Source organism: Mustela nivalis (genome assembly GCF_964662115.1).
Source record: "Mustela nivalis genome assembly, chromosome: 1".
NCBI lineage: Eukaryota > Metazoa > Chordata > Mammalia > Carnivora > Mustelidae > Mustela > Mustela nivalis.
This window is the reverse complement of record NC_139020.1, coordinates 154165329-154190311: the sequence shown is the minus strand read 5'-3', so window position 1 is coordinate 154190311 and position 24983 is coordinate 154165329. Positions and strand designations below refer to the sequence as shown.

Here is a 24983-nt window from a genome sequence, read left to right as displayed (position 1 = left end):
CACAGCTACAGCCTCTGTGAGGCATCTGAATCAATTCTGAGCCAGCAGTTGGAAAATTCTGCCACCGGCTCAGGGCCGTAGATGGGGTGATGGCCCAGGGCCTGTGGGGACAGCATGCCCACCCTTAGAATTCTATATGGACGATGACCACAGGCAAAACAGATGCGAAGGGCACTGTGAGAGTGAGAGAAACAATCTGAGGGGCCCACGGGGTGTGGGAAGGGATGACAGATGGCCCCTCTCAACACCTGTTAGCTGCCCTGGGGCTTCAGCTGGCTGAACAGGTAGCTGGCTGCTCTGTAGCCTGTCCAAGACTGGGGGCTGACGGCGCTGAGCATGGGGTGGAGAGGGAATGCCATCAGGCGGTAGGGTCATCATCTGGTGGAGTACAGGTCACAAGGACTGGTTTCTCCCAAAAGGAGTAAGTCCAACTGGCACCAAGTCACCCAAATCTCCTGAAGGAAAGCCCTGCTCCATTCTAAGTCCCAGAAAGCCAAAGTGAGGAGCCATACTTGCTCCAGGGAGCATTCTCGGCCTCTGCTGAAGAAGCGAAGGGTTGAGGCTGGGAACTAAGCTGAGCTGAAGGACGCACTCACTCTCAGCCCTGTGGGCTTTAGAGCAGAGGGCGTGCTGCCTTGAGACAAGTACCTGGGGACCCTTGTCTCAGCCGTGCATGGCAGCACCTGTCGGCTTTACACCTGCAATCATGGTACTCTAGTCTTCACTACCTGCTTGGGGATATTTGCCAGCGAGCTGGATTTCACGTGCTGCGAAAATGCCCAAAGCCTCTGACCAAGGGTTGGTGTATCCAACTGAATGTTTGGCCATTCTTGAAAATTCCGTTACAGACTTTGTAAGAATTCTAAATACGGTCTTGAAAATCCAAAGGGTTTGCTTCTGAGAACACAAACCATGGAATGAAGCCAGCCAACACCACTCGGGTTTTTGAGGATCCGCTCAGCTAGACTCACAGTCATGCAGTTCTGCAAATCTTCACTTCCAATGCCTCCCAAGCAAGCCAGCTATTTATAAATGTGTGCCAAAGTCCGTTCTGGTGGCTTTTCCTTGGGAGAAAAGGGTTTATAGTTGGTTCTGAGATACCCTCAGAAACTGAGTGACTTAAATTTCTTGTTTGGGTCAACAAATAATTTTGTCTGTGAGGAAAAAATTCTGCATACAACACCACAGATATTTCTGTGAACAACTCTCAGAGCATGCTCAGGAGAAAAACATCGCCGGACGCTGGGGAATAGGTACGCTGGTTGGTATGACTAATAATATTTAAGAGGGTAGACAGGAGCATCCCTAGCCTTATGCCAAGCTCAAACCATGGTACGCCGCTGGTATAGAATGCTGGGGCTTTTCTTCTTCAGGTTCAGCAAAGCTCACAGACACAGGCACTTCAAGGAGGACGAACGGAATATTGTGAGGGATGGTAATGATGGAGTGGGCAACGCAGGAGGGGTCCAGGTTTTCAGGCCCAGAATGACAGCAATGCCAAAACCCTGCTATCACCTTCACCTAAAGCTTTCTGCACCTCCTGTGGGCAGCATTGTCTTCAAACGCAGGCTCAGATGTGTGATGGGCTGTGGGCCTCACTGCCCCGATTTTTAAGCTATCAGTGGAGAGACCGCCCCTTGGTCTGGCTGGCTGTCCCTCACGTGCTCATATGAAGAGCAATGATTTCATGATTCTCTCATCGTGACTGCATGTGTTCTCCTTGTGCAGTGACCCACTCGAGCTTCCTGCACCAGTCCTGCCCAGCAGGGGTCACCCTCACACCCAGCTGCTAGAGACTGCAAAGCACTCTGAGTCACTCTTTTTTTTTTTTTTTAAACTTTTTTAAAAAAGAGATTTTACTTACTTATTTGAGAGAGAGAGAGAGAGCATAGGCAGAATGAAGGGCAGAGGGAGAAGCTGACTCCCCACTGTTCAGGAAGCCCAAGCCTGGGGCTTGATCCCAGGACCCTGAGATGATAACCTGAAGCCAAAGGCAGATGCTTAACCCCCTGAGCCACCCAGGCATCCCACTCTGAGGTACTTCTTTAACGATATCAAACTTTTCCTGAATTCATGCAGACCAAGTAAACATGTCTGTTTTATACTGCAGATTTTTTCTTTCAGCCCACAAATATTTTCTGAGCATATACTACGTGCCAAGCATTGTACTAGGGTCTGGAGATACAGCTGTGAGCAGAGAGAAACCCCTGTCTTTTTACTGTAGGGGCCCAGGAGGAGACATGAAAATACACGGAATGTCAGCTGGTGACGAAGGAGATGGTGATCTCTGAACAGCAAAGGGGCACGAGGAGTGTTGGGACTGAGGCCAGGCAGAGAGGGTGTCCCTGGGAAGCTCCGATTTGAAGGAGGTGAGAGAGGAGGTCGTGTGGCTCTCTGAGGGCAAGGTGTCTGAGTAGAGGGAAGATCGAGGACAAGTTCTGGAGGTGGGAGAGTGTCTACTGTGCTCTAGGATCAGCAAGGGACAGCATGGCAGGGGTAGACAGAGGGGGGAAGAAGAAGGAAATATGGTCAGACTGTGTCGGGAACAGACTATGGGGCCAGCTAGGGTTCTGGAAGAATCTGGGGGGCAGGGAAGCCACTGAAAGGGTCTGAACTGTGGACTGACATGACCTAACTTGCATTTTGGGAGGCTTGTGCTGCCACTGGGCCAGGAACAGACTGCAGGGAGCCAGGACGGAAGCAGGGACACCGGGGAGGGGCTCCTGCAATAACCGAGGGCAGGTGATGTCACCCAGGGTGGGGTGCTGGCAGCGGACATGGAAAGAGTGGTAATGTTCTGATTTGTTGTGAAGGCGGAGACATTAGGGCTGCCGGTGGATCAGATATGAGATGCGGGAAGAGAGGCATCAAAGATGACCCAAGTAACTTTGACCTGAGTAACTGGAAAGACTGAGAAGGCATTTGCTAAGACAGGGAAAGCTGTGGGAGAAGCAGGTTGGGAAGGGTACGACTGAGAGTTCTCTTTTAGATAACATGGATATTTGTCAGGCATCTGGGTAGAGATGGCCTGAAGGTTGCTGACTATCAAAGTCTGGGTTTCATGGGAGAGATCTGGGCAGGAGAGGAATATCCCATGTCATCAGTACACACTGAATATAAAGCCATAAGCCTGGGTGAGATCTCAGAGACTGAGTGCAGACAAAAGATGAGCCTGAACCCTGTTGATGTTGGGGAGATGAGGAGAATAAACAGTGAGAAAGGAAAAACCAAGGGAATGTGATGTCATGGAAGCCAGGAGAATGTTTCAAGGAGGTAGGTGGGAAGGATCACACATTAGTAGTCAAGACTCCGCTTAAGACAAAATCTACAGTGGACTTAGGATCGACTAGAACTGCACATTCAGGATACAGATGGGAGTTTCAATCTATACTTCCGTCTTATGAACTAGGCCTTCATCCTCTAAGCCTCAGTGACCCTTTGAAAATCTTCATGTATATAATGGGTCTTCCACTCAGAAAAAGACAATCAGACACCCTTAAGGTTGCCGGGAGCCCCCAGTGCCAGAAGAGTCGACCCCAGAAGCCATGTTCATAACCAGCCCTTCCCCGTCCACAGAGAGGTCATCAACCAAACTGTCTCAGAGCAAAAATTCAGGTGTTGAGTGTCTCTGGGCTTCTCCAGGTATATTTCTAAAGGTTGGAATGAGTCGAACTTTCTGGGCCCTTAGGCTAGTATGTACAGAATGTGAATGGGCTGGCTCTGGTCTAAAAGCAACAGCCACGACAAGCGAGAACTCACCACCATCTCCTGCACATGGAACATCTCTGCCCCTCCAGGTGACAGCCGATTGGGGAAAGCGATGCTGACAGATGACCCAGGAAGGGTGCTTGGCCCAGTGTTATAGACCTGTGGGTGAGAGACACACATAGCACATTTTAGTAGAAATATAGACCTTCATTTCATGGAATGCAGTAGGTACTCCCACAGACTGTAGGATTTAGGATCTCAAAGGTCATGACTTCAAGTGTACTAAAATATCGAATAATGGCAGACTTTAATGAAACAGAAATCCTTCCAATACGCATCTGAAACTCCCAAACTTTCAAATTACCTTATTCCCTTTCATCACGTTTTTGCCTTCTTCCTGCTAAAAACTGCATTTCTTTTTACGTACCTAGGAATTACTCATAGACTATTACACTTGGTGGGAATATAGACATCATGTGGTCCAGTGGTTCTCAACCTTTAGCATGCATCAGGATGACCAGATGGGCTTGTTAAAATGTATACTGGGGGAGGGTCATGCCCAGAGTTTCTGAAGTGGGGGGAGGGCATGAAGGAATTTAAGGACATGCATTTCTAGTAAATGTTCCCAGGAGATGCTGATGCTACTGGCTCAGGAACTGTACTTTGAGAAGCTCTGATCTGGTCCAAGCCCTGCCTTTTACAGTTTGAGGTAACTGAGAAGACAAAGTGGACTGTCCCCAAGCCAAATGGTGTAATTTACAGAAAGGGTTGCTCTTACCATACGATCCAGATGATGGGTTTCCACATTATTTACAGCTAATCCCTTGCTAATCCTGTTTGAGGACCTCTGTGCATTTCTTTTCTGCCCCAGGGTTTGGTCCTGTAAAACTTTACCTTCTCATCCCCACACAGTCCTCCCTGTTTTCTGTCTCCAGAAGCCCATCATCTCCTGAGAAATGAGAGGAAAGATGGCAGCCACAAAGAGAAAAGATAAGGGAAAGGAGATAAAGCAAAAGTTGAGCACGAAACTCAAGGAAGAAATGGGATATAAAGAAGAATTAAAAAGATGGGTAGGTGTGTAGAGACAGAGAGTAGATTGGGGGTTGCCTGGGCCTGGAGTAGGGGAAATACAGCAGGCAGGAGAATGGCTTTCAAAGATATCTGTGTCCCCAAATCCACGGACCCTGCGAATATGCTAGTGGCAAGGGAGAACTAAGGTAGCTAATCAGTAGCCCTTAAAATGAAGAGATTATCTTGGGTGATTTAGGTGGGTGTAATGTCATCACAAGGGTCCTTATACGGGGAGGAAGGAGACTGTCAGAATCAGGGATGTGGCCTGTGGGAAAGATGTAGCTGACCATTGTTGGCTCTGAAGATGAAGGGGACCCTGAGTTAAAAGTGCAGTAGCCCGGAGAAGAAGCTGGAAGGGGTAAAACAGATTCTCCTCCAGCAGCTCCAGAAAGGAACCCAGCCCTGCTGACACCCTGATTTTAGCCCAGGAAGACCTATGTTAGACTTCTGACCTCTAGAACTCCACAATAATACATTTCTATTGTTTTTAGCCACTGAGTTAATGGTCATTTCTTATAGCAGTAGGAGGAAACTAACATAGGGATTGACTGCTGAAGGACATGGAGTTCCTTTTTTGGGGTGATGGAAATATTCTAAAATTAGATTATGGTGATGGTTGCACAATTCTATAAACACACTAGAAGTCACTGAAATGTATGCTTTAAATGGGTGAGCTTCAAGGTAGGTAAATGAGATCCCAATAAAGACGTTATTGTTTAAAAAAACATGGGTAGAAGGAAAAGAGAGAAGAAGCAGGATACTTGCTCTGTGCCCTGGGGCCTAGAGAGAAAAATCAGGCATTCAGGGGTCTCTGATATTGGGGTCAACAGGGCAGAGCCAGGAGGTGAATGGAAATCTAGCCAGGTCTTCACACACAACAGAACATATAAGGATCTAGGCTCCAGCCAGCTCTTCCCTAGAAAAGTGTGTGTTCATTTTTTGCAATAGTTGGGTTCTGCTTCAAAGCACAAAAACACGATGGAGTGGAAGTGTTCTGCCATCTCTTGATTTGAAAAGAACAAAATTCACCAAAGACAACAGCCCTAAGACACAAGAAAAGGAAGGAATATCTAGCCACAAGTGAAATAACTAATTGGAAGTGGAACACGAGAGCACAGAATTGCAAAGAAAACTACTGACACGTCTGGGAAATCCCAATGAAAAAGGAAATTGGGGGGGGGGGGTAGAGAAGAGAGTGGGTTGGCTTTGCACACTTTCATGTACTACAGCCAGATGGGCAAGAGGGCCTGTGCTGCCATATTCATTTATTCTTAACACATGCCTCAACATCTGATTCTTCGCAAATGTTCTTGAGTGGCAGCTGTATTATTTTTCATCGTTCTTTTTCAGGTGAGAAAAATGATGGACTCTTGATGAAAAAAAAAAAAAAAGCTATCAGTGGTCAATACAACATCATGTACTGTTTCTGTTAAGAAAACTTTGACGGATATGGGAACCAGGCCCAAGACTGGTATTTCTGCCTTTCTCCCATCGGTGTCTGCGGTGAAGTCTTTAAACCATCACATAGCTTGTTGAATAACAGCTTTTAAAAGACAGAAAAATCACTGTATATGGGAAGTCCTGTGCTCTTTGTCAGGAGTGATGCTATCAGAATAAGGCCATAGAGGAGAGTTTTTATCTACTTCCTGATCCCATGCTCTCCCACTATCACCATCCACCTGGCCCATGGCCTTTCTGCATGACAGTCAAAATAATGACAACTGTATCAGAAAATGAATCACCAGAAGATTCTCAAGGGAACGGTCAGCTTTGCTGACCCAGGGGGATCTCCTTCCCATCAACGACACAAGCTATCCATCTTTGGACCCAGCGGACTCTCTTAATCCTCAACGGAATGCTGTGTACTTCCTCAAGCAAACTGGTAATCAAGAGGTTTATTTAAGCGGCATGGCTGTCACTCACCCCCCCCACCCCCCACCCCCCCGCATTCTCAAGCCTGTATCCTAGGTCAGGTCAGATGGGAAGAAAGCTCTTTGCTTCAATACTAAACTTTAAGTTCCCCATAAAGATGCCTTCAGAGAAACACAACTTAACCATATGCCCTCAAGATCGATCTTTCTATCTTCCTTTCTTTTCTCCCTTCCTTCTCTCCTTCCTCCTTCCTCCTCCCCTCCTCTCTCCCTTTCTTTTCCTTTCTTTTCCGTCCTTCCCTTCCCTTCCCTTATCACCAGAGGGTGATAAGAATTTTCCATCTCTGGTATACCTCAGACTCGCTCTTGTCCTAACACCTGTACCCTCTTCATTACACAGTGTGTGTCCTTTGAATCCTTCTGAATCATCTTCTGGACTGTATCTTTTGTTGTAAGATACCTCAAAAACTCCAAGAGTGGGTAAGTAATTAACATTAAAGTGATTTAAATGAAATCACTCCAACTGGTCTTTATCTGTTTCCTATCCACTTGCAAAAAGCAATGGGGAAAAAAAGAAACTACTTCTGAACAGCAGATTAGAAACACAGAGGTCCTGCTCACGGAGTCACTGTGAGGTCTCAAAAGCAGGTCTAACCCTACCTTCCCCTTTTCTCTGGAAACGGAGCATAGGGGGTGACGGCAGGGGCTTAGCTGGTCAGAAGGCACCTCCTCTCTGAGCTGGGGACTTGTGTTCCCCAATCATGGTTTCAGAGGCCTCTTGCTGGGGGGAACACTTTAGAGAGGGAGAGGTTGTTTGTGAGAGCCCACAAATGTTTTGCTGCCTCCTTCTCTGGACCCACACCCCATGATTATGTCTCACCCCCTCCGTCCACCTAGGAGTGGCCATAGGGAAAGAAAATAGTCATTATTGGCCAAAGTCAATGCCAGACCATGGAACCATCTTCTCCATGGGAAAGAATGGGGAAGAGGCAGGGGCAGCTCTGGGAGCTGGAACAGAGAGACACTGGATGTAGGTCAAGGTGAACCATGGGTGAGCAAGGCCCATCTCCTTCACATCATCAATAGCTCCTGGCAGTGTGCTTGGCTACACCAGTGGAGCCTGGATCCAGTTCTTGTCAGCTGTGGACAAGGGACTGGATGAGGCTGAGGTCCTTCTAGCTTAACAGGCAAAGATGCTCAGGTTGAACAGTGTAGGCCTGAGAATTTCTATTTCATAGCAGGGCTCAGCCAACTATGGCCAACAGGCCATCCCTGGCCTACCGGTTGTTTTTTGCATGGTCTGCAAGCTAAGAATGGTTTCACATTTTTAAATAGTTGGAGAAATATTTAAAACTAGGGTAACATTTCATGACATGTGAGGATAATATAAAAATCCCCAATTCAGTGCCCATTACTTCAGCTTTGCTTATGCACTGCCTCTGGCTGCTTTGGCACTCTCATAGCATAGCTGAAGAGTTGCTACAGACATTATATGGCCCACCAAGCCTGAAATGCACACAGGCCCTTTACAGAAAATGTCTGCCCACCCAGTCCAAAGAAAGAAGAGGGTTTTTTGGGATGTCCATGGTCCACATGGAGTGGACCTGCTGAAAATGATGCCTGTGTGACTGCGGAGGGCCAGCCATGGCTCTGTGAGGGAGGAGTGTGCTGCTTCCCATGGGGGGGCGTATGTATTCTCACATCCCTTGGCTACTGGGAGACTGCACTTCCAAACGCCCGTCTATCTACGTGAAGAGTGGGGTCCAGGCGGAGTCAGCATGGAGAGCCCCAGGAGGAAGAGGACTCAGCAAGTACCTGGGACTGTCCAGTCCATAAGGTGAATAGGATAGAGAACTGAAGGGGGTCCTTTGTTTGGGGCCATCAGGGTGGGGACATTGGCCAGAGGCCTTCTTGGGGAAAATAGGTGTTTATCATGAAGTTTTCCTTCCAAGAGCTGAGAAGGAGAGGGATCTACATAACAGAGTAGCAGACAGGGAAGGGATTAATTTTGTATGCTTACAGAAAACACATACACACACATACACTACACTCCAGCCAAGCAGGCTGGGACAAGTTTCTCCTGGAAAGAGCCTGGTTCTTGAGCTGCCCTTCAGGAGAAGACCTATCCCCACAGGCCCTTGCTGCCAGTTCCAGAGACGGTCTCCCGTGTTGGGTACCTGAAGGGTGATGTTGAGGGGCTGGAAATGACACTCCAGGTCATCTAGCTGAATGAAGTTAGATGCATCCACAGACTCGCCATACACAAAGGAGGTTGGAGACATGATTCTGAAAGAGGAAAGCATTTAATCCATCATCTAAACTTCGGTCAGGCAACCCATGGTCACTGCTGTCCTGAGAACGGAACATCTGTCTCTATTTAATCCAGTAACTTGTTCCCTCCACCATCTTCACCAAACCCTTCCCTTCTGGAATTGTTACTTCTCTGTCCTATACATGGACATAGCCAGAGCTATGTTTTCTAAATGGAAGTTTCCAGGAATATCGTCTCATCTTAGGTTAAAACAATAAGCCACATATACAAGTATGTACTGGGATTACATTTCTAAAATGAGGAAAAAGACAATGGTAGCTTCGATTTCAGGTTTTTTTTTTTTTTTTAACTGGATGACAGAATTATACATGTTGTGTTTTATCATTTGAAAAAGACTTTGTGGACCGAGGAAGATCATGGCAAGTTTTTAGGAAATACATATAAATGAATTATATATTTAGCATCCTAAGCCCCACACTGTGATAAATTCATTAAAAAACATTTAAGTTTGTCAGACTACTAAAACCATTAAAAATTCAGCATTAAAAGTTGGATCTGTTCAATGACAGCATTTTCCTTCACAATTCAAACAGTGGCTGCTTAAGATGTGATTAAGAACTTAAGCTCAGTGTACAGCGATGCTTTCAACACTGTCTATACGAACAAGCCCAAGATGAGACCAAGCTTGGACTCCAGAAGCTGTTCCCTTGCCCAGATACAGTCATGTAAGATTTTCGGTACCAAGTCTGAATGGACAGCAATTCATCTACTTTCAACTTAAAGGCATTATTTTAGACACATAGTGAATTCCCAGTTGTTATCAAATGGCAAGAATGGTTCGTTTAAACCAGCCTTATTTTATGTCCTGGAAAGATCAGAGGTTGACTCATGTGTTTAAAGGATGGCTTCAGTTGGGGGCTGTTAATGCCTCAACAATGAGGCCTCCTAGGGCCAGACAACAGGATCAAGTGTGTTCTCTTTCCCCTCCAAGGACAGGGCTTGGTTCAGGCCACATTCTCACTGTGCCTCTGATGAGACAAGTAAATAAACCACATGGCTAAAAATAGAGCCATGAACAGAGGCAAATCTATGCTAATTTGCAAATATAATCCACTGATGCCTCCTGTCTGAAGAACATGAGGGAAACCGCCCAGAGCGCGGGAACCCAGAGGCTCACTCTAGGGTCTAGCAGCTGGGGAGCTACTGCAGAACGGCTCCTTCTGTGGCGTATTAACGCTTCTGCCTCTAGCCAAGGCCAGGACCCAGAGGCACTCGAAAAGTGAAAAATGAGAAACACTGAACCCCCCAGAAACCTCAGCTTGCATTTGGGGCAGGGGTTCAGCGGGTCCTCATTTGATCTAAACTAATTGTGCAAATCCTTTTTCCGCTATCAAAGAGGTATGTATGTGCTCTGTTTTCTGAAGCCAGAAACAGGAACTGAGTTCTCATTTTTCCAGGCCTGGGCTTGGGCTGAAAACCGCCCAGGCTGTGTCAGGACCCTAGAGCCCGCAGCCCCGCCTTCCGACACCGGGGGCGCTGAGCAACTGTGGACTTCACCAAGAACAAGCTGTGTCCCGCTGTGATTGTTCCCTGCCCACCACCGCGACTCTGCAGAAGGGGTTAACAGAAACGTGCAAGGCCAACGGCGGCTGTGTCTCTAATCAGAATGGCGAGCCTTTCTGCAAGGCCACCAGGGCGTTGGGATACATCTGGCTGTAAGCTCTGGCCCAGCAGCAATTGGCTGAGATTTGAACCCCAGGAATCCTGGCCCTCTGGAGGGGTAGGTGCTGGAGAAAGAGCCACATAAAGGTGTACAGGGTGCTCAAAGACATTCTGGGGCTTAGCCTTGTCATCAAACCTCTCCCGTCACCCAGCAGGTATGTGGGTAGCTGGGAAAGAGGGAAAACAAGGTGGGAGGAGGGCACAAGCCACAACTAAAAGCTAAAACTTTGTCTGCATTTCAAGGCTGGGAAGAAGGGGTACGGGAAAGGCCACAGACTCCTGGCTACCTGTGCATATACAAGAAAAACACAGCATTCCCCCACCCCCCAACTCCCCCCGGGGTGTTTTGGCGACCCAGGACCAGCTGCTCACCCAGTGATGGACGAGTCCACTTCGTGCATCAGTGGCACCATCAGCGTGAGGGTGTTGTCATGCAGGGACTCAGAACGTTCCACGTTGCCACTGCATGGGAAGAGAGTGATGAGCGCTGGTCAGTGCTCGCTCCCGGGGAGCAGGCTTCCTTGTTCTGGGTTAGACCTCGACCTGTCACTCTCCAAGGGCTGGCCGTGCACCTGATGTCCCCTTGGGTCTGTTTCTGGTCCCCGTGCAGAGGAACGGTGGGTTTCAATTGTGATCCCTTCCCAAAGATCTGAGTACAAGTGGTGTGCTGGGGAGGTGACCCAGGAGACACCAGCAGGGAGTGGAGAAGAGACAGGGAAGGGAATGAAGGCAGAAAAGGCAGGTAATCCAGGAGGTCAGTGCTGTGGACAAGTAGGTTTGGACTGGCTGGGGATATCTGGGAGGCAGCGTGGAACACACACTGAGGTCTTCCCATGGAATGTGGAGCTTTATCCATGACTCCTGAGATCTGCTGCAGGGGTGGGGTGGGTGGCAGGGAACAGGAATTTTCTGGCACCTGTGCTATGCACCTGAGTGAGTGGGCTGCGGCTCGAGAAAGCCTCAGCAGAGTGGTCCTGGGAGACAGAAGCTGTCTGGTGGGTGCAGGGAAAGGCGAGCGCTGAATGGTTATGGCTGGGCACTGACAGCACGTGCCACTTCTAGAAATGTTTGTTCCATGAAGAACGGACCAGCAACGTTAGGGCACAGCAGCTGGGAAGGGGTTTGCTGGACTTGAGCCGCCATTTCCCACGGAGAGGCATGACCTGCCCTCCTGGGACAGCCAACGAAGCCTGGGAGAGGAGCCCTGGCCAGTCCCGTCATGATAAAGACCACGGGAGCTCCCCTATAGACTTCTGGCTGTAGCACATCCATCCACAACAGGCATCCCCCTTGGAGTGAGAAAGCAGGGAATGGGGACAGTGGTGGTCTCTCTGGAAAGGGCAGCGCAAGGAAGCTGACACAGTTGGGTGGTTGCTTTGGGCCAGGCATACTGCACAGCATGATCTCACCGGGTCCTCCGAGGAACCCTAGAAGGGTGGGGGACTGCCTGCCTCGGACAGGTAAGGAGCAGCTCAGAGAGATTAGGGAACTTGCCCAAGGATCCACAGCAAACCAGGTCAGCCAGACTCCCAAACCAGGGCTCTGATAGCAGATTTGGAAGGTTGTGGGTAGGGAGTGGGGGAGGGGAGAGGAAGAAGAGGAGTAAAGGGAGAAGACCTAGTTTCCTTTTACTATTTTGTTACATTTCCAAGATGATTGTGATTATTTTTCTGTGGAAGTACCACCTTAAAAACAGGCAGGGCCGTTGGGTGCAAGCTGCCAGGGCCAGCACTTCTAGCTGGTTCTACCACATGGCATGTATGTGGGATCCCAGCTGGAAGCCAAGTGCATCCTCCAGGGGTGGAATGTAGGGACCCCAAGACCCACTGAAGTTTGGGCACAGTTCACTGGCCCACTCCCCCAGCGACATTCTCTGACCCCTTGCAGAGTTCCTGCCTGCTCCCTGCCCTCCCCCACTGCCTCCACTGTCTTCCTCTCCCACCAGCAAGAGCTAAATGCAACAATACTTAAAGGGAAGCTCACATCCCCTCTTCTTTCTCCTATTGTTCTGAAACAATGGTGCTCTGTGACTCTGACCCCTGACTCCTCATCTGTCTTCTGCTAATGGGGTGACATCCATCACTCAGAGGGCAGTGTGCAGAAGCAGCAGGGTCGGGTGCCCACCTGGCCTGATCCCCTTGCCCTTCCTTTCCCAGGGGGCTAATAAAAGCCTTAGAATCACCGCCAGAGGCAGATCAGATGTGATGTGAAATGGATGGGACCGGGACCGGTAACGCCCTGGCCTGCAACCCAAACTCCCCCCAACCCCGCATCCTGCCAGTAATGGGATCCTGATGGATGCGCCGCCCCTTGCCCTGCCATTTGTCCAGCCACCTGTGGCTGCTGGCAGCTCAGGCCCGACAGTCTCATCTGTCATCGGGGAACTGCTCCAGACCGACTGGAGCTGAAAAGTTGAGATAGAGAAGCCAAACATCAAAAGGCTTGCAGCCACTCCACGAGCTCGTGACTTGGGATGTGTTCCCATGGTCTGCAAAGCCAGGCTGCTGAGAGAGCTCTGGAGAACTGTTTAGGCTCAACTTTACGTCCTCCTAAATCCGCAAGTCGGCAGGAGAGCTTCAAAGGGTGGTGACGGGGAGGACAGAACGATTGATATTTTAACGGAGGCTTTCAAGATAAGGGGCTTTAAGGATCTTTTTGCCGGAGCAGGGAGTCAAGTGCTGGGACCTGCCCTCTGGGGTGGTAAGACTGTTTTCACCAACATCTGGGAAGAAATGAGTGCCTGCGATATTCTGCAGCATGTTTAACATATAATACGCCGGTGATTCCAACGTTAGAAGATTCTGCTAATTATTTCAGCTGCCAATACTAGGCGTGCCCTGATGCAATGGAGCACTCACTCTTCGTGCCCATGAGGGGATGTTCTTGATTTTAGGAAGCAATTAGCATTTTCTTATTGCCCAGCATTGCATCGGATAAATTGCACATGCTTCGTAGAAGTCTGCTGAGTGGAAATGTGGCCCATATAGAGCCAGGGGCTCCAGATGGATGTCTCAGCCTTGGCTGCTTACTAGAATCAGTGGATGAGATGATCTCACAGTCCTAACGCTGAAGTCTCAGCCCAGACTGATAGATCTGAGCCTGTGAGTGATGGACCAGGGATCGATGGTGTTTAAAGCCCCTCTCCCCCGTGACTCCCAGGGGCACCCCTGGCATCTAAGGACAGGTGATTCTGACAGTGCTCCCACGGTGATGGTGTTGGCCCCTTCTTCTCTGGCACCACTGATTAGCCCTGGGTGGGGTTGGGAGGCAGGCGGAGTTTCCGATCTTTGACAAGGAAGTCCCTTTCATGTCATTTATTTCCCGCCCTGGTGTTCCTTCCCAGGAATATGCAGGTGGAGAGGAACCACTAATGGGTTTGTCCAACCACCAGGAGTTTTCAGTGGGTCCAAGAAACAGCAGGAAAATTAGGAATTTCCAGGTTTGATTGGCCACGGGCCTCCCTTTCTGAAATCCTATAAGCTCTGTGGGCAAACTGTTGCATGCCCCAGTTCCCTCTTTGAAGACTTTCTGCCTCTGGAATGTAGTGCAGACTCTCTGAGGCCACGTGGGCTTTCTGTGGCCCAGCCCAATGTCCTCTGTCCACGCATCTCCCGCCGCCCTGTCTGCTTCCCACAGAGATGGCTCACGAGTCCCTCGCTCCCCACAGTGCCCACCACCCATCTGGCTGTCACATACTCAGCACTGGGCCTCTGTGTCTTGTCTTCAGCCTGAAAACAGACCCCTCTGTTTAGGTGCCGTCTCCCCAGGGAGGCCCTTCCGGATTCTGGTAATGGGAACCAAGTCCACCTTCCCTACGTTTTGTACATAATTTCTATTAGATCCCAGTCATGTTTTTTATGTGAACGTGAACTATGGGATCGTGAAACAGGTTGAATAAGAAATCACCAAGCCCCACACGATTTCAAGACTTGCAAGCCTAGCCAAATATGATCTGTGATGAAATGTTGGCACTCCACAGCGGGCCGCCCTTGCCCCGCTAGAAGGCCGTGCAGGATTTCTGGGCTTTCTGGGCTGTACTTGAAGTCACGGCTATTGTTATTTACCCCGACTTTTTACACATGCTTAGTGCATGTTTAGAAGTCCAGCCAGGGCTGAATTAAAGGCCACAAAGCCATCACCTCTGGAGTGGAAGTTGGATGCAACCACACAGGGTAAAGAAGGCCAACGCACACTGTGATGTGCTGTGCTCTTATTTTTAGGAGACAGAACATTCTCCAAAATATTTGTGATAATGCTAAAAAAAAAAAAAGAGGAAAGAAAGAAAAATACAGAAAACAACACTGAAGCCAAAATATGTGATTGTGGTTGTGGACTGAGGGGCTCTGGTAATGTATGCTTCCAGCATCACAGTCATTCCCAAGGGAAAGGGAATCTTGATTCCATGAGCTTTAAATAACGTCGAGACTGAGGAAGGCCTCAAATGAAAACAAAATTAAAAAGCAGTGGGAGAAGAAACCAGAGCTGCTTTGTGTCCACCTCCCACAGATGCGGCTGCTGGCCACTGTCCTGTTGTACTTGTTGGGGACTGACCTGAGCATCCCCGATGTCCAGCGGAGAGGGCATACCTGAGGGCAAAGCTGTTAGTGAGAGGCCAGAACAGACCACAGAAAATGGAAGGATGCAGGGTTTGGGAAGAATTTCAGTCCAAGTTGCTGGGGAATTGGTGTTTTTGTGAAAATTCAAGCATCACTCTCAGGGGGTGAGTATGAAGTATGTTCGTCCAGGTCCACATTCTGGCTGAGGTGTAAGGGAGGCCAGATCCAGAGGAAAGCACCAGAGCAGGATTTACTATGGCTTGGGGCAAAAATCTGAGGTGTCATATCAAGGGTGTAATGGAGTCGAGAAAGGAGGATTTCTGGAGAAGCAGCTTTGAGATCGAGAAGTGCTTGGTGGGGGGGTGAACGGGGGAGTGTGTCTGCCCTTTAAGGCACATTTCAGGGCACCTTGTTCAGCATGGGGGCGTGGGGGCTGCCCAGGGAATGTAGGGGAAAGCTGCTAGGTTCCTCTTTCTTGGCACAGTGGGAGAGAAGGGGCCATGCAAGAATCTGGCATTTCCAGAGACAGAGGCTACCGGGTGGGGCCTACATGTTGAAAGCCAGGGTGAGGTCACCTTTGGTCCTGTCCCTGAGGGCACGGTCTCAGCAGCAGAAGCTGAAGGGGTGTCTGGTTGGCGAGAGGCTGAAGTTGGAGGCAGACTGAGGGACTCACAGGTGAGAAAGCCCCCCCAGCTGAGGGCTGGCTGTCCAAAGGCAAGAATCAGCTTGGAATACCCACACAGCCTGGGGAGTGCTCCTACCTGTTAAGGAGTGAGCCCCGTTTCTATTTCACTCACACCTCCCACATGCCCTGCTGTGAGCCTGGGGGTGCTTGGGACTCTCCAGGGGAAGGGGGGGGGGGTGCAGCAGAGCGCTGCTGGAGGAAAGCAAGACCGTTCCTGAGAGTGAAGCAGGTTTCCCTTCTGCAGCTTGCTCTCACCGAGGGGAGAAAGCCTTTACCATCCTCTCCCTCCCAGTAAGACAGGGAAAAAACTAACCCCACCCAAGTGGGCTTAAAGAGAATACAGGGCACAAAGAAGATTCTTTGTGATTGCGGGATGAATCTGCATGCTCCTGGCTCTTGCTAAGGTTCTACCTCATTGGCTCATTTTCTGAAATCCCCCTGCCCCCAGCACACTAGCTCCCCAACTTCTGCTTTGCCAATGTCTGACACAGTGCCTGGCTTGTGGGAAGGGCTCAGGCATTTGCAGACTGAAGGAGCGAAGCATGCCTGCCCTGGGCTAGGTTGTCTTTCCTCCCCTGTAGGAAGCTGGGTGTCTGCCTCCATCTCTAGACTGAAGCCTTCTTGAGATGGTCTGGGATGCCAGACTCACTCTCTCGTCCATCCACGAGCCCTCTCAGCCCTGGCCTTGTCCTTTCCCCATGGTCCCCACCTGCTGATCGTGCAGGGGGGTGAGCAGAATGGTCCAAGGCATGACTCCCTGCTCCATCTGGGGGCCAGACACAGCTGAGCCGGTGCCCCTCCTATTCTGCGCAGCTCATCGCACCGATGGGCTGGCCCCAATGCAGCTCATCTGGAGAGTCTGGGAAATGGTTTTCTTTCTAATTGTAAGGTGGAATGAGGAGCTCCTTCTCAGCTCCTGAGGGCATTCTCCTCCTCAAAGGAAGGCTGGGGTCGAGAACCCTCATTTCAAGGGTGACTATGCAGGCGGCGGTGGGGGGCTATAGTTCCATAAAGCCGAGCCTGTGGCTTCACTCTGTACCCCAGATCCTGAGGGTCTTTAGGTCTGAACCTTATTTCAACTTCGTGACTTCACTGAGCACCCCTGCCTGGTCGACTTTTGGTGCCTGATTCCACTGCTTGCCCAACCAGGGTCTGGCATTCTGGGTTCCTGACCTCTATTCTAGCCATGCAGTTCCTCATTTTGTTTTCTCATCATTTCTGGTGGACCTTGCCTGACCTTGGCCTTTAGGGTGTTTGGTTCAGATCTCCAGGCCACCTCTGGGATGGACTTAGGATTGTTGGCAAGAAATTTCCTTTGGAGGTTACGGTAACTACAGAGAAGACACGATAACTGAATGCAATGCAGGATCCTTGACTGGATTCTGGACCCATGACAAAGGGGTAGAAAAGTCATTGGGACGATTGACACAATTGGAACATGGACTATAGAAGAGATGATAGTATTGTGCCAGTGTCACATCTCCAGCATTTGTCACCTCTCCAGCATTTGCTAAATATACCGGTTATTGAAGAAAACAGTCTCATTTGTAGGAAATGCACACTGGGGTCCTTATGGGAAGGATGCATGATTTCTGCAACTTTCAGATGGTTGAGAAAAAAAAAAAAAACTATCTGTAGAGAATGATAAGTAAATGGAGCCAAGTGCCAGCATGGGCTGCAGGAGAGTTCCTTAATTTATGCTTTGCAACAGTTCTGGTAAGTTTAAAATCCTCTCCAGATAAATCCAAATTACAAAAGTAGCCTTGGGTATCCAACCGACACCCTGATCAAAGTTTGTTTTTTCCTCTTCACCCACCTACCTACCTCTCCTTCCAACCCGATGTCAGCCAAGTGCTACCCAAATGGTGCTTCCAGGTACACATGGATTCTGGCTTGTAGAGACAGCTGACAGCCCCCAAAGCCCCATCGCGGCTCGAGGCCACACTGGAGCCAGAGGGGCAGGAGCACACTCCTGAGGGCAGAAGTCACCTTGCATGGTCCCCTGCCCTGATTCTCTGCCCACAAGGCTTCCAGGATAAGTCCTCTCTGGAGGAGCATGTCTTGGGGCCTCTGACAACAAGCTTGTCCCCACCCCCCTGGCCTGCTGTGCCCCCTCCCTGCATCCTGGAATGCAACCCACAGAGGAAGTTTGTGAACTACCCAACCACGTGAACTTGGATCAGAAACCTCACCTCCCCTGGGCTGTCTCTCCTTGGCTGTAAAAGTCATTGCCTCTGGCCACATGATCCCCATCCCTCCCAGCTCCGTCCTCCCTGCTGACTGTATCAGCAGAACGGGACAGACACCAGCCAGCATTCTGGGGCTCTATCACTCCACTGTTTCTTCCTCCTCAGAATCCTGAGCATCATCAAGGTGTGACCAGGGAACGTCCTTTCCTGTTCTCGTAAATCTTTATCTTCAGGAAAAAAAAAAAGTGAATCTCCCCCTTACCTCTGAGCAGTAATGATGAAGCTAAGAACTTCCTCTTCCCCAGACAGGTGGCTTGTGTCAAAGATCATGCTGAATTCGTACTAGGGGAAAAGAAAGTGACATCCAGCCTCAGCAAGCATTCCCAACAGAAACACCACAGTCTCTGCAGTTTATGACCTCTGGAGCTCATTTGCATGGCAAGCTTTATTTTTTTATGAGTATCTTTCTGGCTGACAGGCCAGAGATAAAACTGTAGTAATAAAACCAAGCCTGGAGTGTGCTCTGGTGAGAGGCACACGGTCTTTTTTTAGCAACTGAGGTCTTCTAGAAAGTGATATGTTCGTCTCCTAGACCAGGACTTTTTAATTAATTAATTAATTAATTAATTATATTTATTTTCTTATTAACCCAGCCTTTCTAAGTTTCATTCCCTCATCATTTTCCCAATGTTTGCCACACCTATGTACCATATCACCTGTATCACTTATTGTGTACTTTCATTACTGCTCTTTTTATTTAAAGACTACTTTATTTTTTTAGTCTTATTTTATTTAAATTCAATTAATTAACATATAGTGTATTATTAGTTTCAGAGGTAGAGTTCAGTGATTTGTCAGTGGTACAGAACAGCCAGTGCTTGTTACATCACGTGCCCTCCTTGCTGCCCATTACCCCATCACCCCATCCCCACACCCACCTCCCCTCTACCAACCCTCAGTTTGTTTCTTGTAGTTAAGAGTCCCTTATGGTTTGTCTCCCTCTCTTTTTCTTATTTTATTTTTCCTCTTTTTCTCTATGATTCTGTTTTGTTTCTTAAATTCCACGACTGAAATCCTGTAATTGTCTTTCTCTGACTGACTTATTTCACTTAACACAATGCCCTCTACTTCCATCCACATTTCTGCAAATGGCAAGATTACTTTTTTGATGGCTGCATAGTATTCCATCGTGTATATATACATCTTCTTTATCCATTAACCTACTGATGGGCATCTGGGCTCTTTCCATAGTTCGGCTATTGTGGACTTTGGTACTGGGGCGCACATGCCGTGCCACTTCACTATGCTTGTATCTTTCGGGTAAATACCGGCTAGTGCAATTGATGGGTCGTAGGGTGGCTCTATTTTCAACTTTCTGAGGCACTTCCATGCTGTTTTCCAGAGTGGCTGCACTTTAGAAAGTTTCTGCACTTTCTATAAGTGGCTGCACTTTAGAAAATTTCTACCATGATCACAGATGGGAATCAGGATCACTTACCAGTAAGAGAAGGTTGCCACAAAAATAAATGAAAACAAAGCATTGGGGCATTCTGTGGCCTGCTGAGGGCTCTGAGCCTAAGGGCTACTTTATTTTGGCAAGAGGGAGATTAGCAAGAGGTAGGGAGGTGTTAAGGACAGGCTGGTACTAGGGGAGACTTTCTCCTGCATGGAATCAGGGAAAAAGAGTGTTGAACAGGTAATAACTGTTCCACTGTTAGAGGCAATGTCCATGTTTGCAGTGTCCATGTTTGGTCTACAACCACCGCAGGCATTCTCCGTGGTGAGCATCCCATGGCTTGGGGAAGGCTGCCCTGAGCAAATGGTTTTCACCATGTACTTGTTGGGTATGTGTGGGGACGTGGGAGGGACCCCCGGGTAAGGGTTACAGATCCAGGCGCGGCCCACAAACTGAGTATGTGATCTTGGCCAAGACATGCACTCTCTTTACCTTTCAATAAAAATTAGAGGATGGACAAAATGGTTCTTGAGTTCCATCAAGCTCTGAGAGTCTATAATCATTTAATGTCAAAGTATCTGGGTTCCTTAGTGACTAATGCTAGGCACTGGTCTACTTTCGCAACCCTGGATTCAACTGTACTAAATGCTGCCTGAGAGTAATGAACACGGACCCATCAAATACAGTGGGCAGTGGACATCCCTCTAGAGACAGAAAGTTCTGTAGCAGGGGGTCTGTTCAGTTGCTAGCGTGGGTGGGGACATGGAGACAGGATGGGAACCAGAGCTGGAGGACACAAAGGAAGAGGAAGTCAAGGGTCTTGTCCCAGCATAGAGTCAGAACTGGCAGGAGATCTGAATTAAACACTCTAAAGACCCAGGTGAGGTGAGAAGCCAAAAACAGAGAAGGGGGGTGCCTGGGAGAAGGGAAGGCCAGAGACGGGGCAGGCTGTCATGACAGACAGGGACAGATGGTCCCCGAGTAAGCTGACGGTGCAGTCATGAGGCTTAACAGGCGGGCTGCAGCCTGACTGAGCCCCAGGGGCCAAGACACAGGGGAGGGCAAGCCAGGGGGCGGACAGGTCCCCGGCCCTGCTAGGTCACTCGTTGGGCTCTCTCCAGGGACTCACCCCTATGCCTCTGAACTCCAGCTTTCGTGTTGCTCCAGTCTGAGCCTCTGTATGTGGGAGGAAGGTAGTGGCATTACTGAGCTGGGAAAAAATCCAACCTTCCAACGTTCCTACTTCTGTCGGTTCCATGACTATTTTGAGAGTTAGTGAATTTTGACAAAATTTAATGCTCCAGAATTCAACACGGCTTTGTTTTCCCTGTACTCGTTTTTATGACTACCCTCCCTTTATGGTAAGTGGTCCTGGATCCGTACATCAAAGTGATAAAGTTTTCCTTTTAAAATAACCTTTAAGCTAAAACTGGCATGCCCCACCTTAGGTTTGATTTGGGATGTTGGCTGGATTTTACCAATGAAATGGCAACTGTTAACATTTTTTAGTTAAGTTAGTTTTCGGTTGCTGAAAAGATTTCATTTAAACACGTATAACTGAAGTGCCATGTAACATTTCTACAGGCAATAATGTCCAGGGTTCAGGGACATTGCAGGGTTCCTAAAAGGTTTTGGAATCACAGATGTAAGAGCCATTGTCATTTGGAGCAGAAGTCTTCAATGGAGCTGAGGGGTTCGAGTGATTTGCTAGGAAATCAGCAAATCTTCTTTCTCCCTTGAACATTCTCACAACTGGCTTACAAAACAGCCACAAGGTACTGGGACCAAAATGCCTTGGAGATTAAAACAAGTTGATTCTGTGACATAGGCAGGAGAGGAGGATTAAACTTTCTTATTTTCTTTTTTAGGGGGGAAAAAGTTAGACAAAGGAATATAAAATTTCCTTCAAATAATAGCAAGAAAAATAGCTTTCATTTCAAAGGCTGACCTGATCTTTTAGATTCTCATTTTGCTTCCAACAATCACATCTTCTATGTATCTTTGCATATCCTTATAATACTGGCACATACCAGAATGTTCCATCAATGTTTGAGTATGCTGGACCATATTATTATTTGAGCTTAGAAAATTTGGCTCCATATAAATACCAAAGTGAGTCTAACTTCTTTTACTTGAGAAAAAGAAAAAGAAGTGTAATACCATTATTTATGTTTTAAGAATTTTAAGAGGTCTCTTCAGAAAATTGTGAGTGTCCAGGGGAGTGACAGTCAGAACTGTAGGTCACTAGCCCAGACCACATTTCTCCTATATTGTCACACTCACAGTGGGATGAAATGTCCCAGAGAAAGATTTTTAGGAAGGCCAACCAGATGGTGCTTGCTGAAGTACCAAGGCCATGGTGTGTCTCTCACATTTGGGATATGTCATGTAGATCAGAGAGGAAGAGCATGTGGGGAGGGCCCCTGTGGAGTAGAAGATCAAAACCCCAGCCCCACCCCTATAGGAGCTGGGCAGTGCCATGGCAAAGGCAGGGGTGGGTGTGGGGATGGGGGGGAACAGAGGAAGCCTGGGGGCTGGGGTACAGCTGACAGGGCAGGTGGCTGGTGGGAAGGGCTGGGACCCTGTTACGAAATAAGAGCCTCGTCTCTTCCCCTTACCTTTGATTTTGACCTCATGAAAGGAAATCCCACGCTGCATTTGAGGAAGTCTGATTCAAGCAGCTCACAGGAAATGCCCATTTCCTCCTGAAAGAGAAAAAGCACCAATAGATGGGCTGGCGGTGTGGAGACCAATGCGTGTAAGTGGCCTCCATGAGGCAAACTGAGACTTGAGCAGATGTGGTCCTTCTTTGGGGAGGTTCCCAGGCAACATCGCTGCTGGCTCGGGTGGGAGGGAGGCCTGCGACAGGACAAGTCCTCAGTCCTTCTCTGGCAGCCCACCCTTCCCATGGGCTCGGTGCAAAGGCAGGCATCCAGAACATTCTTAACTAATGTTTCGGCTCTGAACCCTGCTGCTCTCCTGGTGAACTGCACCAGGCTACATGTGAGCCGGATGCCTCCAAAATTTTGGGTTAAAGACAACCACGCCATCTTCCTGGATACTTTCTCCTAAGTCCACATTCTAATCCTGCCTTTCAAGATCTTGCTAGTTTAGGAAAGATAAGCTCTAAGAAAATCACACCAAGGAAATACAGGGATTTTTTCTGCAGCCTGGGGTGGTAAGGGCTGAGCTGGTATGCCTTGCCCATGTACAGGGGCAAGGAGAGGTCTCCTGGCACAGCCCACCAAAGCTGGACTCTATACACAGTGGCACAAGAAACCAGGATGGGGGTCATGGGGAACTGCTGTCTTCCTACTTAAACATATGGTCTACAACCAAGGTCAAAGGAGGCCAGAAGGCTCTTCTTAAGCCACAGGTTCCAAGTTATTGAAGCCAAATCAAGATTTCCAAGGGGAGACAGTATGTTGTGGATTTTGGAGGAGATGCCACAGACCTAGCACTTGCTGAATCTAGAAGCCAGGATGCCAAAGTTTGATAAGGTTGTGTGCCTCCCCCAAGGTCATTCCTGGTGGACTCTAAAGCCTGTCTCCCTCCCCATTCCACGACCCTAATTTTCTAGAGAGAAAGAACATCTACATTCTCTTCTTTTTCTATTCTGTTTCCAGTCTACAAACACCCTTTACCTGGCTTCATTTCTGTACCTCTTTTAAGTTGTTTTCACTAGCAGGAATACTCTTCCTCAGTCCTCCTTCCAAGGCTTACTTCATGCACCTTGGCCCCAAATCCTCATGGATGCCAAGTTCACACACATAGTGGAAGCAGTACAGGATTCAGAATGGACCCTGAGCTTCTACGGGGTGACTGAGTCAGCATATCACCTACCATCATCAGTGAGAAGGACACAGGTCTGAAGGATGTTAGTTCCTGTCCTTGAAGAGCTCACAACTTAGAAAGAAGAGACCTCCCAGAAGATAGACACATTTACATGGAAGTGGGAGGGGCTGCTCTTGGAACCTAGAGGACATGCTTCTGCAATTTCAATAAGGAAACCAGAGGGTAAGTTCTCAAATCCTGTCTCAGGACCTGCATGTCCCACAGATTGGTCCTCATGATTCATTTGTGCGGGATTTATTCCCATCTCCTTCTTCCTGTTCCTCCTCGCAGAAGCAGTGTCTACAACGGCCCAAGGAGAAGCTCCTTTAAATCCTAGTTAATCAGCCTGCGGGCATCAGAGGCACCGAGCCCAAGTTACATGAGTCCTCAACTCAGTTCTAAACTTTCTTCGTGAAGTTCCATGCCTCACTGGAAATCCCTTGCAAACCAGAAGACAGGTTTTCCATTCAAGTCAAAGGTCTACCTGTTTGTGAAGAAAAGATTTATTGCCTTGAAGACTTTTTTTAGGTTTTGCGTGGGTGTGAAGGAATGACTACGACTTCAAAACTTTGCTCTGGAACCTGAGAGGACCTCAGTGTACTTGGCTTTGGCTTCAGACTTCAGTTGATTATTCCAGAACTGCTGAAGTCCATTCTTTTGGTTAATTCCAAAAATGCTAGAAAATAACGTGTAAGCCAGGATTTATTGCTTTATTCCGAGTCTCTCTGCCACCCTACTCAGTCTACTAGAGATTGCAGAATTCTGGTTGGACCTTGGTAGGGGAAGGCAGAGAGAGCAAAAACCAGAGACCTCTCTAGGTTGGAGAGCGCTGGGTTGACGATCATGACTCACGCGCTCCTGGTGGTGCTATAGAAAAGGAGTTCATGCATCACCCTTCTGCCGCCTGTCAGCACCAACATGGCCCTCCTGGGGTTATTTATTTCTATACTCTGCTTTCCTACTACAGCTGTGAGGGGAGCAAACACTATGAGTGGATGGTTCTGTGCTTGTCCTATGACCCCTTTACCACATGGGTTCAACAGCCCCCAGCTGAATGGAAGCCTCTTTGCCTGGGGGAGGGGGGTTTACAACACCCTCTCCTACAAGCATTCTGCAGCCTCGGATTGCATCCCTTTGCCTCCAGGTGAGACGGGCTCTGCTGTGCAGATTAGGTTCCAGAGCCCCCGTGGGATGAGGCTAAAGCAGCCTCCAGCTGACAGGACAATTGTTGGGTTCCTTCCTCTGCCCCCTTCTGCTCCCTTCACTCCCCTTTTTTTCCAGATCATTTCTCTAATAAACTGCTTGCACAGAAATCCCCATCTCAGGTTCTGCTTCTGGTGAACCTGACCTCACACAATGCTTTTATAGCTGAGGCTCCAGGCCCTGGGAGCCACTGGGAAGGATGGGGCATTTGCTACCAGGTGAGGAAAGACAATGAAAGGGAAACATGCATATGCCGATAAAAATTTTAAAATTTCTACTAAACGAGAGAAAGCTCATCTAACTGTAGTTTATGAAGTCTGGGTAACCATGCACATCGGGGGAGCAATTTACCCCAAGCAGCATCAACATCCTCTTTGTTCGGGTTTCACATCAGGTCCAGGGCATAACTAAAAACC

General features: G+C 48.6%; 1 protein-coding gene across 3 annotated transcripts in view; it reads right to left on the bottom strand.

The window, feature by feature from the left end:
- ITGA9 (integrin subunit alpha 9) overlaps positions 1-24983 on the bottom strand; it is a 323185-nt gene that overhangs the window by 57850 nt on the left and 240352 nt on the right. For all 3 annotated transcript variants that reach the window (XM_082745464.1, XM_082745463.1, XM_082745465.1), the window contains 5 exons: positions 22149-22235; positions 18337-18416; positions 11017-11106; positions 8828-8936; positions 3760-3867 (listed from right to left, as the gene is read on the bottom strand). In XM_082745464.1, the coding sequence (XP_082601590.1) occupies positions 3760-3867; positions 8828-8936; positions 11017-11106; positions 18337-18416; positions 22149-22235 (474 nt within the window). The remainder of the gene's footprint in view (positions 1-3759; positions 3868-8827; positions 8937-11016; positions 11107-18336; positions 18417-22148; positions 22236-24983) is intronic.